Source organism: Trichomycterus rosablanca, chromosome 17, assembly GCF_030014385.1.
Source record: "Trichomycterus rosablanca isolate fTriRos1 chromosome 17, fTriRos1.hap1, whole genome shotgun sequence".
Taxonomy (NCBI): Eukaryota; Metazoa; Chordata; class Actinopteri; order Siluriformes; family Trichomycteridae; genus Trichomycterus; species Trichomycterus rosablanca.
This window is the reverse complement of record NC_086004.1, coordinates 15,300,619-15,314,547: the sequence shown is the minus strand read 5'-3', so window position 1 is coordinate 15,314,547 and position 13,929 is coordinate 15,300,619. Positions and strand designations below refer to the sequence as shown.

The following is a 13,929-nucleotide window of genomic DNA, read 5'->3' as shown; positions in this document are numbered from 1 at the left end:
AAATTCTAAATAATTTTCAAATATCATATTTCTTCTTCAATAAAACACAATAGATGTGTTATTTAAACATCTTTTTTTTTCTTACGGGATTACTAAAATATTGCATGACTTTACTATGAGCTATTAAATTCTAATAAGAATAATTACTTACTCTGACAATGTAGGAGGCCCCTGTGCTGCCGATCTTCTTGTCTGGGTCCAACCAGCCCTGGGAGGGCTTATGGATAAAGCTACCTTTGTTACTAAGGTCTTCTCCACCCAGCCACAGGCCCTCCACTTTGGTCTTGTTTTGAAAGCTTCCACCACCTGCACTCCCCTCCTCAGTTCCCATGCCTCTGGATCCTCTAAGACTGGTGGAACCAACCACAGCCCTCTGCCTGCTAATGGCCTGCAGGGAACAGGGACCCACACACACAGGGTCACAGGAGTTGAGGACAGCAGCAAGACTGGCCACAGGTCCACTGGCAGCTACGGCTATACAAGAGGAGGCTGAAGATGCTTCAGTTGTGGAGGCTTTGCCAGAATCCTTGCTACAACTCGAACCAGAGCTACTGCTAGATGGGCTGCGACTAAGCAATGAGTTGGAGAACTTCCACTGAGGCATTTTAGGAATAAGCATGCAAAAGGTAGTGGTGCTGTCCGGCTCAACGTCCATGCCTGTAGATTCAGTCAGTGGCTGTACTACGGGCGGAGGAATGGCAGTCGGCTCCTCGGATGGCAGTGGTGAGTCCGGAACAGAAGAAGGACCCATTACCTTGCCACTCATTGCTAAGCTCTGCATCAGATCATCAGAGGAAGTCACAGAGTCGTTGCGAAAGCGGCCATATTTGGGCTTAAGTAGCATGCCCGGAGAAGCAACTCAGTGCAGAAGGCAGTGGTAAGGAGATTTCTGCAAAAAGACAAGCCAAAAGACAAGAGAGGAAAGAGATAGAAGACAAGTAAAGAAAGAGCTGCCAAATCCTTTAACAATCTTCTTTTTAAAATGAATGCAGTGTTTTTCCCTGCCTACACATACATGTTTTTCGCCATGCCTTCCTCTCTCTGCTCTTTAACTGCCAGCCTCTCCTATAGAGTGGCTCAATTACTTTCCTGCTTTTCCTCCCTCGGTGATGTCATGGTGTTATTGTCTATCTATCAGCCCTGCCCAGCTGCACGCCATTAGCGAACGCCATTAGCGAAAACATGTGCCTAAGCACCTCCTCCCAGCATCCACCTCCCACACAAACACTCACACACACTTCATCCAACATAGCATTATGTACTGCATTACAAAGAAGGAACTCAAGCGTGTCTACAATACAGATAAAACAATAGTAAATTAATGATATTTAAAGTGCAATATCATCAATGGAATGCACTAATAAGAATTAAAATATAGTACAGTTATAAAGTATTTACATACATATATACATTATTTACAGCAGGAAAAAACTAAAATATTGTGGTTGCATAAATGTGCACACCCTCTTACAGTAAAAAGCTTTACTATCTATTTTTGGATGCTTTCCCAGTATTGGTCTAATGTATCCTTCAAGCTAAATAAAAATGATTTAAATATGCAAACCTTAATTCCAGAAATGTTGGAACAGTATGTCAAATGCAAACAACAGAAAGCTGTAATGTGTAAATTCAAGTTGACCTGTATTAAAAACACATTAAATGTTAAGGTATAGCCTTTATTGTTTTACCTTAACAAGTTATTGTTAATTTCTGAAATTTATTGTTACAATATATTACAAAAAGTTGTGACAGGGGCAATTTAGAACTGAAAACATTCTAAAAACAAATGTAAGTGACCTTTATCCTCTCAAACAACACTGCTGTCAAACTGGCATGGTGCTGTTATCTATATTCCCACGCGGACTTGAAGACACTTTGACAAAACGCCAGACAAAACATGAAATATCTCAGGTTCATACTGTCTGCAATGAAATAACAGTCAAAGTAAATGTAAAAAACTTTTTTTATTATTTGCATTTTCCATGCTGTCCCAACTTTTTCTGATCTGAGGTTATAGCAGTGTGTGCAGCAGTGCATTTAGAAGTTGGATAGCCTTCAATCCAACAAGAAAATTTGACTATTATAGCATTTTGTTTTCACTCATATTTAGGTAATATCATTCCACTACGAATGTGAAAATTGATTAAGCATCTTTGCCATCCCAATGTGGCCTAAGGAATGTATTTGTGTAGCTAGCTAAGAAAGTAATGATGCATGTGCAACAAGTTTTTTCCCTTTGATCCAGAGACTGTCTGGGGCAACTTTTGCACCTGAATTCAGCCATGTCCAGAGTTTGAAGAGTCAGACTGTAGTTCAAGAATAGATGTCATTACAACTACACTCTGTGTTCGTGAATGATGCAATGCATGCTGGTGGTAAAAACTTGCTCTTGTTGCTGCTTTATCAACAAATATATTGCCCTGTGCTTTTACAATAGCTAAATCTGTGGGTAAGTGAACTACCTCCAAAAGATTCTGTACCAAATCTGCCTTCCTAGCTGGGGTACCTGCAGCCATCAGAAAACCTCTATGTCTCCACAAGTGCTTAAAGTCATGGGCCAGCCCAAACACAAGTGAGAATTTGTGTAAACTATAGCCCTTTTGCCTGATGCAAGTTTACATGCGTCAGTTAGTGCCACTAACTCTTACTGTATGAATAATGACACACAGGGTTGCCATGTCCAGCAAAATATCCAGCCAAAGCTCTGTCTAAAACCACTCTTCAGAAGCTAAAACTAGTCCAAAATCTAGGGTGTCACAAACGTTTGAAGAAAATGGGCTATACATGGCAAAACTTCCAGTGTATAAATCTTCTGTTAATCTTACTTTTTAAATTAAATTCTATATAATAATTACAATAATCTATATACAGTAGTATATAATAATTATACTTTTATATTATAGTATATAATAATTTATACTTTTTGTAAAGCATGTTGTTTACAATGTTCTTCATTTTAGTATTGTTAGTATTTTATCATTATAATATCAATAATAATAATATTATTATTATCTTTTACAATAATTGCGGCTCCCAGTTAAGAACATTTAAAGTGACACAACACTTTTGGTCATGGAGTTGGTGGCATCCAAATACTTTTGATCATGCAGTTGGCCATGCCAAAATACTTTTGGTCATGCAGTTGGTGGTGTCCGAATACTTTTGGTCATGCACTTGGTGGTGTCCAAATACTTTTAATTATGTACTTGGTTGTGTATGAATACTTTTGATCATGTAGACAGTGGCTTCCGAATACTTTTGGCTATGCAGTTGGTAGCGTCTGAATACTTTTTGTCAAGTAGTTGGTGGCGTCCAAATACTTTTGGTCATGCAGCTGGCTGTGTCAAAATACTTTTGGTCATGCAGTTGGTGGTGTCTGAATACTTTTGGTTATGCACTTGGTGGCATCCGAATACTTTTGGTAATGTAGTTGGTGGGTGTGTGAATGCTTTTGGTCATGTCGTTGGTGGTGCCCAAATACTTTTGGTGGGTGTGTGAAAACTTTTGCTCAGGCAGGTGTCTGTGTGTGTGTCCAAGCTATTGTTGGTCATGTAGTTGGTGGCGTTCAAGAACTTTTGGTCATGCAATTTGTCGAGTCCAAATACTTTTAATCATGCACTTGGTGGTGTCCAAATACATTTGTTTGTGAAATTAGTGGTTTCCAAATACGTTTAATCATGCACTTGATGGTGTCCAAATACATTTGTTGGTGCAATTGGTGGTGTCCAAATACTTTTGGTCACGCAGTTGGTGGCGTCCAAATATTTTTGGTCATGCAGTTGGTGGAGTCCGAATACTTTTAGTCATGCAATTGGTGGCATCTGAATACTTTCGATCATGTAGTTGGTGGGTGTTTGAATACTTTTGGTCAAACAATTGGTGGTGTACTAATACTTTTGGTGATGTAGTTGGTGGTGTCCAAATACTTTCGGTGTTTGAATACTTTTGCCTAGGTAGGTGTTTGTGTGTGTGCCCAAGCTATCGTTGGTCATGCAGTTGGTGGCACTCAAATACCTTTGGTCATGCAACTGGTGGTGTCCGTATACATTTGGTCATGCAATTGTTGGCGTCCAAATACTTTTTCAATTGCCTCTGATATCATATAAGACATAGTGTATGACTTTATATTACTATAAGTTCAAGTGGCAAAATGTGGCAAAGAAATCACGTACAACTTCAGGGTGAGCTGGAGACATCTAGAGTGATGGTGATGGCAACTTGTACAAAAAGCTGCGGACTAAACAAAACAGGGCTCTATAGGCAAAGGCCAAGGAGGACCCAACTGCTTAAAAAAGAGCAACTGAACCTACACAGACAAACCACAATCCTGAAACCAAACTAACCAAATTCCTTGGCAATGTGTATAACGTTTTAGACAACAAACTGAAGCCTATGAAGAAAGTGCACCTAACTACAGTGAAACATTGTGCTTTGCTGAAGGCCTTGAACGGGCTACAGGAACAATGTAATCACCACAGCAGATCATTCTGTTCTGCATACTTAATTTAGCACAGTTTGACATTGGATGCTCTTCTTGTTTGGGATTGGGCACACTGAAAAAGATGCATCTCTATTCTGCCAGCCCCCTCCCACAGCCAATCATGTATGTGTATATGCCCAACCAGCCGTTAGTGGACTAGCATGTTTTACTGCTGTACCACTTGAGCATTATAGGTTTGAATCATTACTGAGTCTTGCATTGTGCTTGACACAGCCAGTAAATTAGATGTCCAGTGTGGCATTCACCTTCTTGATTTAGAGGTCTCTTTAAATAGGAAAGTCTAAAAGTAAATTCTAAAATAAAAAGTCAAGTCAAAAACTAAACCTTACATTTAGTGAAAGTTAAACTTAAAAGCAAATAATAACTGGTTTACAGCTTTAAAAAAAAAAAAAAAAAAAATACTCTTTTTATAGTTAAGGCTGGAGAGAGAAGTATTGGTCTGTGATTGCACATCATAGTGCATCAAATAGCTGGAAGCCCTACTCAGTTACAGTTTTGCTCTGTATTCCACTCTCACCTCCACACAGAAAGGATTCAGACCGCTCCACCTGGGAATCGATCCTTGCTGTGAGGCAACAGTGCTACCCACTGAGAAACAGTGTCATCCACTTAGTTACTTGTGTGTACTTTGTTTACTTTTTTCCCCACTGCAAAACCTCTCCTTTCAGACTTTAACCCTTTTTGTTTTTTTTCCAACTTGTCAGATTGCTCACACTATAAAGCAGTAGTTTCTGCTCAACAGTGTGCTATTGAAGTCTGCCTTGGGCAATTGGATTCTTCAACACTTTTGTTAAGTACAGATCCTATATTCAAAAAAGTTATGACATCTATGATGTGTTAACTCTCTTTATTTAACTGACAGAAGTAAAAGGAAAAAAATCTCAGTCTTTTCACTGATCTATTTATTTTGTAAAAATTAACGCATTTAGAATATGATGCTTGCAACACACTCCAAAATAATAGTGAAAAGTTGATAAAATGTTTAGGTCACAATGTTTTCAAACGTTTCACAATAAGCAAGTGAACAGATAGGGGAATCATGATGGGGGTATAAAAGGAGGATTTACGCTAACTGCTATGCTAAATGCAAATGCTAACCTTAACACACAAAACATGATCCTAAACCCTAATCTAAGCTACACCCTGCAAGGTAACAAAATGAACTAGGCTATGTCATGAAACAAGACATGATTCTCCAACCAAGATCCATGAGCTAGAAACAAGACAAGCTTAACCTAGTTTTTTAACATACATGACTACAATACATGATCAAAATAGCCTCTACTGAAACAGCACAGTCCTTAAATTTCTTGAGCATTAAACCTGCAGTGAGATTCAGCTGTGAATCATTAGCTTTACCAGCCAATCATAACAAAAGGGTGTTGACTTGCTGTTATTAACAAAACCACCCCAACCATGTGCTCCTGGGGGGTATTCCAGAAAGCAGGGGGGTATTCCAGAAAGCGGGTTAAGTGATTAAACCGGGTAAGTTAACTCAGAATTAAGGAAAACTCGGGGTTTTCCGTTCCAGAAACCGAGATTAAAGACAGCCTGTGTCGGTTACTATAGCAACTTACGCTCTGAAGCTAACCTGCTCGCTGGCAGGTTAACTTAAACCTAACCCGGGGTTACACACACCTTTCTCATGTAAACCTGGCGTGTTCTTTACTCCAGGATCCAGTGGATCCCGACGTGCTAATTATTCGAAGAGATCTTAATCGGAAACGAGTCATTAAACTCAGATTAGTCATTTCCCGAATAATTTCTTTGCGAACCTTTCCGTTTTTATCAGTCAGTCAATTCGGGGAGAGTGGGGACGGTTGCAACAAGGGGCAGTTGCAACATTATTAATCACAATATTAATAAAAAAGGCTTGTTATAGCATTAATTATAACATTATGAATGGAATGTTATGGATTAATATAGAATACCTTTAACACACACACAGTTTAGTAAGCTAAAATCATTTGTGGTTCAAATTAATTGTAGTAGTTAACCCCAAACATGATTGTTACTTAAAACAGGGCCTATATACTGTATGTATATATACAGTCACATTAATCAATGAAAACCCTATCTGTACACAAGAAAGTCTTTGCAAAATTATGTCAAAGAATGATTTTACTACATATCGATGAATGTTGCAACTGCCCTGTTATGGGTCTATTCAAGTATTATTTTTTACACATTTGCAATATTACACTTTGTGGATCAGCCCTCACTTCTTTGCAAGACTTTATGCATTGCTCTCCCTTTTTTGTATGTTGGTCCATCCAAAAAGTATGCCTAGCATTGAAACTCTTGTTTGTCTGTAATAAACATCAAAGATGAAGGCCACAGAATAGCAGGTTTGTCTTTAATAATAACTGAAAAGTAATAAAAAAAATTGCTCTGCACCATCTTAAGGATTCCCAAGGGTTAGTGGCTGCATGGATGGAGCCCACATTCCCATTAAAGCACCAGCAGAAAATGAAAAGGATTAGGTGAACAGCAGACAGAATATCCCTCCACGTACAGGTAGTGACCATTATCTTAAAAAATAAACAAATGTTTTAAATAAAACAGTGTAACATTTAATACACATTCTGCAACTTACTGTTCTCCATCAAGATCTTATGTGATGCTACCCACATTACAAATATTGAAGCCAAATGGTCAGGCTCTGTGCATGATCACTGAAAATAAAACAGTGCAACGAGTTAATTTCCTTGTCCTTATTCTTTAGTAAGAACATTTATATTTATACACCCTTCGCACTGACACCCATCTTAAATTCAAGCAACTAAATTTCTAGCCTTGTCTGTTTTATATGCTCCACCTGAGGATCACACTTTGCAATTTGTTTCTCCAGATGGACCTTGTATAGATAATTTACACCCAACTTGAAAGAAAGAGGCAAAAATAGCATGTTATGATCAAACATAGCTTTTTGTGTTCTCAATATTTCAGATATTTGGTAAGACATTTTTACTGTTCTAAGCTGAGCTTTGGATGTGGATGGTCCCTCATCTGATTCGGGACTGCCCATCACATTCTGTTAGAGGACAGTCATACACATTACCATGGTAGATCAAATGAAATGCCATGCTCTATGTTCAACATATCCTGTACCTCTATAGGCCTCCCAGTATCATCCCACCTTGAGGCAGAAGAGATGGTTTCTCTATCATCCTTCAACAGTGTTTTGTTTTTTTTGGATTAAAGAACATTATTTATACTCATCAGGATCTAGGGACATTTAGATCACTAACAATTGCAGGAGGCTCAAAACCACACCACCAATCACTGGAGAGATGGCAATAAAAAGTGTTCAGACTGTACCAATGCAGTTCTTAATATTCCACAGTTTATGCACTACAAACTAATGATTTACATGTAATAAACATGCCTTGAACATAGACAGTTTTTGTATTTTATTTTTATCTGCTGCTATGTGCATCTGATTCCACTTGGATTACACCTAGATTGAGTAAATGAAAGGGAAAAAACGTGTCAAACTGACATATTAAACATTTTGCCCTATCCTTCTGCTAAATGTTGAATTATGTTTCAACAAGTTTTTTTTATTGAATTTAAACTCACGCATTAACTCACATTTAACTAACTTTTTTTTTTTGCCATTTGCGACATCTTTTTTTACGGACGATGCTGTATTACTTTTACATTTAAAACATTTTCATGATCTGCACATGCAAACATTAAAATAAACAGTTTTATTGGTGTAAAATATTACGGACTACTTTTTTTTTCATTCACATCCATGATGAATCCATTTATCGCCACTCCATTGAGAATGCCTGTTTAGAGTTAACCGTGAACGCGCTTCTGCTGGGTTCAATCTACTCAGAGTTGAGTAATCTAACCCTGAACCGCTTTTCTGGAACAGAAAACTCCGGTTATGACACGGTGAGATAAGTCAACTCGGAGTTCTGGGTTAAGTTTGAAGTTTGTTAAACCCGCTTTCTGGAATACCCCCCAGGTTAAGCGATCAAACCAGGTAAGTTAACTCCAGGTTTTCCATTCCAAAAACCGAGATTAAAGAGATCCAGAGTCAGTTACTATAGCAACTTACGTTCTGAAGCTAACCTGCTCGCTGGCAGGTTAACTTAAGCCTAACCCTGGGTTACACACACTTTTCTCATGCAAACATGGTGTGTCCTTTCCTTGAGGATCCAGTGGATATCGAAGCGCAAATTATTCGCAGAGCTCTTCGTCGAAAACGAGTAATTAGACATACTTTCATTTCCCGATGAATTTCTCCGCAAACATTACCTACCAACAATTGTTTTTTGCCAGTGGATCTTTTTTATACAATGTAGGAGGCGCTGAACATATAGGCAAGGCATATAGTTGGTCCGTCCGAAAAGTATGCCTAGCATTAAAACGCTTGATGTACAATTTTGTGGTGTTCCCTGGGCATAAGCCTATAATAAACATCAAAGAAGAGTTTCACAGAATTGCATGTTTATCTTTATAAACAAAGATTACAAAAGGATAAAACAATTGGGAAGTGAAAGATAAATAGCTCTACACCATTTAATATTTCATGATTTCCAAGAGTCATTGGCTGCAAGGATGGAACCCACATTCCAATTAAAGCACCTGCAGAAAATGAAGGGGATTATGTAAACAGAAAATCCTTCCACAACATTAATATACAGGTAGTGATCATCTTAAATGTACTATTTTTAAAAAAAATAAAAGTCTAACATTTAATACATGTTAAATAAACTTACTGTTCTCTTCCATCAAGATCATATGTGATGCTACCAACATCATTACAAATGTTGAAGTCAAATGGCCAGGCTTTGTGCATGATGCAAGGATTTTTCGTGAGTCTGCACTATACAATAAATGTGATCAGGGTAAGTCTGTGGAACTTTCACTATGAGTGTGGTTCACATTTATTTGTATTGTTACATTGGGTGTGTTCGAAAAGCTAGGGAGCTGTCTACATAGGCAGCATTTTACGTCATCCTGTACGCGCTCCCGAGAAGGAGGCTGTTCGAAATCCTAGATGCCTTAAAATCCACACTTCTGAGGTATCTTAATATTTCAATGTTATTTTGGCTCAAGAACGAGTGAGCATCGAACGCTGCCTTAGTGATCGAGACAATCCCAGCATTCATGGCTGACGGGGCGGAGAAACGAATGGAGTTATTTTCAAACGTAAATAAAATATTACTGATTTTTAACTTGTATAAACTTGTACCGAGTGTTTTTATTTGCAAGTTCGGACTTGTCAGGAAATTTAACCGTTATCGGTACATGAAGGGAGATGTTATTGACGTTAGCGTGCTATGCTACCTCAGTTTATTGGTTTTAATGGCGAGATGCTAAATGCTAAACGCGAAATGCTAAACCCGATGGAATCGCTATCTAAGTAGTGCGTTCAAATAACCTGCCTTTTAAGTCACTAACTTATTAGAATCCTCTCTACTAAGTCAGCTGCCTATGTAGACAGCAAGGCAGCTCCCTAGGTTTTCGAACTCAGTTTTAAATCACTGCACCCCCTGTGTGCTTACAGGACAATATGATGGCCTCCTCCATGCAGACAGAGGATATCCTTGCATGCCATATGTGATGACACCATACCCTGAAAACATGGCCCTCTGCAGACCAAGCGCAAGGGTTGAAATGACAATCGGGATCCTTAAGTCCAGGTTTTAGTGCCTGCGGGGGCTCAGCCCAGAGAGAGCATGTGACATTATAGTGGCATGTGTGGTATTGCACAACGTTGCCACCATCTGAGGAGAGCAACATCCTGCCCTGCCATACTCCAAATAGATGCTGAGGAAGATCCTCATCTTAATCTACCTGACCACAGAAATGGTAGAATTGTCAGAGATGCAATCTGCAATCACTGTTTCTTTAATTGATTATTTCTCACCCTTTCCCTTACCCTTCTGCCCCTTAACAATATAAATTGAATACAACTTAATTTTTAAATAATTTTATTTCCTGAAAATAAACAAAAATGCCAACAAGTTAATTTCCTTGTCCTTATTCTTTAGTAAGAATATACATATACACTCACAGCAACTACCCCCAACTTTCACTTATATTTCAGCAACTCAAGTCTTGTCTGTTTTATTTGAAGTTTGATGTGCTCCATCTGAAGATCGCACTTTTTAATTTGTTTTTGCAGGTGGACCTTGTATAAATCCTTTACAGCCAGCTTGAAAGGAAGAGACAAAAATACCAGGTTATGGTCAAATAAATAGCTTTGTGTTCTAAATATTTCAGATATTTGGTGAGACATGAACATATTCTTACTGTTCCAAGCTGAAGGTGGATGGTCCCTCATCAGATTAGTTATCACCAGTCACATTCTGTTAGAGGACAGTCACACACATTATCATGGTTGATCAAATGAAATCAATTAATATATTCAACATATGCAATGTATACTGTACCTCCAAAGGCGTCCCAGGATCATCCCCTTCTGAGGCAGCAGAGATTGTTTCATCATCATTCTGCAACAGTGATTTTTTTGTTTAAAAGAAATGTATTTATACACATTAAATAAGATCTAGGGACATTAAAATCACTTAAAACTGCAGTAGGCTCAATTGGTTAAACCACACCACCAATCACTGGAGAGATGGCATTAAAAAGTGTTCAGACTATCAATGCAGTTCTCAATATTCCACAGTTTATGCACTAGAAACTAATAAATTAAATGTAATGAACATGCCTTGAACATAGACAGTTGTGTCCTGGGTGGTTGTTAACAGAGCGATGAGCTTTCTCTAGGCATTCCATCGGTTATAGGCTGGCCACTGTTCTGTGACAGTGCCAGCTCTTCTGCCTGGGTGAAAGGCGGTGGTGGTGGACCCCCTCCTGTTTTCCATGCCTCAGCCTTCTTTCTATCAGCTAAAGAGCCAGAATCAACTCTAAGCCATGTCTAACTGGATACAAGTAAGAACATTAGGTAGGTAACTTATGTACAAGTACAAAGTACAGTGGTACCCTAAACTCAAAATATTTTAAATTTGTCTCGACTTTTGTCGAGAAATTTGTGCCTTTAAATTCGACTTTTAGCTGGAACTCGAAGTGTGTGCGACTGTCGCTTTGTTCACATTATGCTGTCCGTTTTACTTCAAATAAATGAGCATAAAAATCTTAAAGAAGTTTAATATTTGATAACGCTTTGCTATCACTGCAAAATGAAAGCGCACTGTAAACAGCAGCACCACGACCCAGATAAACCACACAGCAGCATAAAATCATAACCGCTGCTTACCTGAGCTTCTTTTCTTCAAACTAAGACCAAATCTATATCAGTGTGTTGTTCCATTAGGAATATAATCCACTTTGTTTTCTTGGCAGCCATCTTGTATGTTTCCATAATATTTTCAGAATATTTCCAGAATATATAAATCCATATCCAACTGCGTTTGTCCACCTAACTAACGATTAGATTAATTAACAATTAGAGGAACACTTGACATTCCGGCCAAAATCTGAATTCGGAAGCTCTGATTGATTTATTTAGCTGTTTTTCGAAGCCTGAACCACAAGTGAATCTCTAAATCAAATGCACTGATTGATGGAGTTGTTTACGCACAACACCATATTGAAATAGAATGAGCAAAATGAATGAATTTTTACCAGTGATAGGAGCACAGCTCCAAGATTCGATTCCAATGAATAATTCGTTTGAAAAGAATCGTTTCTGACTTGTTTTTACTGAGTGATTCAGTTTTCTTTTGCACAGACTGAGGTGAAGAAATGGGGGAGGGGTAATGGGGGAGATTTGGAGACCAACATGGACTCTTTTTACTCCAACTTCAATAACTCCAGATTAGAATTAGTTAGAGGCAAAAAATTGGTATGGTGATTGTAAACAACATTTGCCACAGGAATAAATTGTTGGTAATGGAATATAATACTATAATATTATTATCAATATACACTGATCAGCAATAACATTAAAACCACCTCCTTGTTTCTACACTCACTGTCCATTTTATTAGCTCCACTTACCATATAGAAGCACTTTGTAGTTCTACAATTACTGACTGTAGTCCATCTGTTTCTCTGCATACTTTTTAGCTTGCTTTCACCCTGTTCTTCAATGGTCAGAACCCCCACAGGACCACTACAGAGTAGGTATTATTTGGGCGGTGGATCATTCTCAGCACTGCTGTGACACTGACATGGTGGTGGTGTGTTAGTGTGTGTTGTGCTGGTATAAGTGAATAAGACACAGCAATGCTGATGGAGTTTTTAAACTCCTCACTGTCACTGCTGGACTGAGAATAGTCCATCAATCAAAAATATCTAGCCAACAGCGCCCTGTGGGCAGCATCCTTTGACCACTGATGAAGGTCTAGAAGATGACCAACTCAAACAGCATCAATAGATGAATGATCGTCTCTGACTTTACATCTACAAGGTGGACCAACTAGGTAGGAGTGTCTAATAGGGTGGACAGTGAGTGGACACGGTATTTAAAAACTCCAGCAGCGCTGCTGTGTTTGATCCACTCATACCAGCACAACACACACTAACACACCACCACCATGTAATTGTCACTACAGTGCTGAGAATGATTCACCACCTAAATAATACCTGCTCTGAACAGGGTGAAAGCAGGTTAAAAAGATATGTAGAGAAACAGATGGACTACAGTCAGTAATTGTAGAAGTACAAAGTACTTCTATATGGTAAGTGGAGCTGATAAAATGGACAATGAGTGTAGAAACAAGGAGGTGGTTTTAATGTTATGGCTGATCAGTGTATATAATACAGTATTGATTTAATAAAATATATGCAGTTTCATGGGACCATGGAATGCATTAACAGGTTTCCCATACATCCTTATGGGAAAAAATACCTTAAACTCAACGCCTTTTAAACTCAACGTCACTCCCAGAACCAACTGAAGTTGAGTTTCAAGGTACCACTGTATGTACTTTGTGCTGTTTTTGTATTTCATTTTTATCTGCTGCCACGTGCGTCTGATTCCATTTGGATTACACCTAGATTGAGTAAATAAAAACGTGTAAAATCGAGACAAATATGACAACTGACACATTAAACATTTTGCCATATCCTTCAGCTAAATGTTGAATTTTGTTTCAAAACGTTTTTTTTATTATTATTTAAACTCCAGCTAAAACTCCAGATAAAACACAGCGCCAAAGCTTCATCAGTCCCACACATTCTGCTGCTTTAATATAAGCTCCAATACACTGAGTCCAGTGTTACAAAAGTGAAACAAGCTTTAAAGCCTCTGTATCAAATGTTCCGTCCCTAATAAACAATGTTTTGTCCATTTTGTGTTAATTATTTTCATTATTTCGCTTTTGTTGTTCTTGTGGGAATTCCTTAGATGTTTAGAAGAGCGGACGGTAAATAGAGATGCACACGCCACGTCTAACCGTCTGCACAAACAATCTAATAACTTTCCACAAGAAAAA

General features: G+C 38.3%; 1 protein-coding gene and 2 long non-coding RNA genes across 3 annotated transcripts in view; all 3 read right to left on the bottom strand.

The window, feature by feature from the left end:
• The window catches only part of shc2 (SHC (Src homology 2 domain containing) transforming protein 2), a 42,900-nt gene extending 42,056 nt beyond the window's left edge, over positions 1–844 (bottom strand). Inside the window, exon 1 of the mRNA XM_063012760.1 lies at positions 152–844. Within this exon, the coding sequence (XP_062868830.1) occupies positions 152–844 (693 nt within the window). The remainder of the gene's footprint in view (positions 1–151) is intronic.
• An 8,114-nt stretch (positions 845–8,958) lies between these two features.
• On the bottom strand, positions 8,959–10,133 carry LOC134331701 (uncharacterized). The gene is made up of 3 exons (XR_010015150.1): positions 10,027–10,133; positions 9,238–9,344; positions 8,959–9,103 (listed from the first exon to the last, which is right to left on the bottom strand). It is a non-coding gene; the product is annotated as an uncharacterized LOC134331701 (long non-coding RNA).
• Positions 10,134–10,467: 334 nt separating this feature from the next.
• Positions 10,468–10,956, bottom strand: LOC134331702 (uncharacterized). The gene is made up of 3 exons (XR_010015151.1): positions 10,918–10,956; positions 10,778–10,833; positions 10,468–10,679 (listed from the first exon to the last, which is right to left on the bottom strand). It is a non-coding gene; the product is annotated as an uncharacterized LOC134331702 (long non-coding RNA).
• Positions 10,957–13,929: the final 2,973 nt, after the last annotated feature.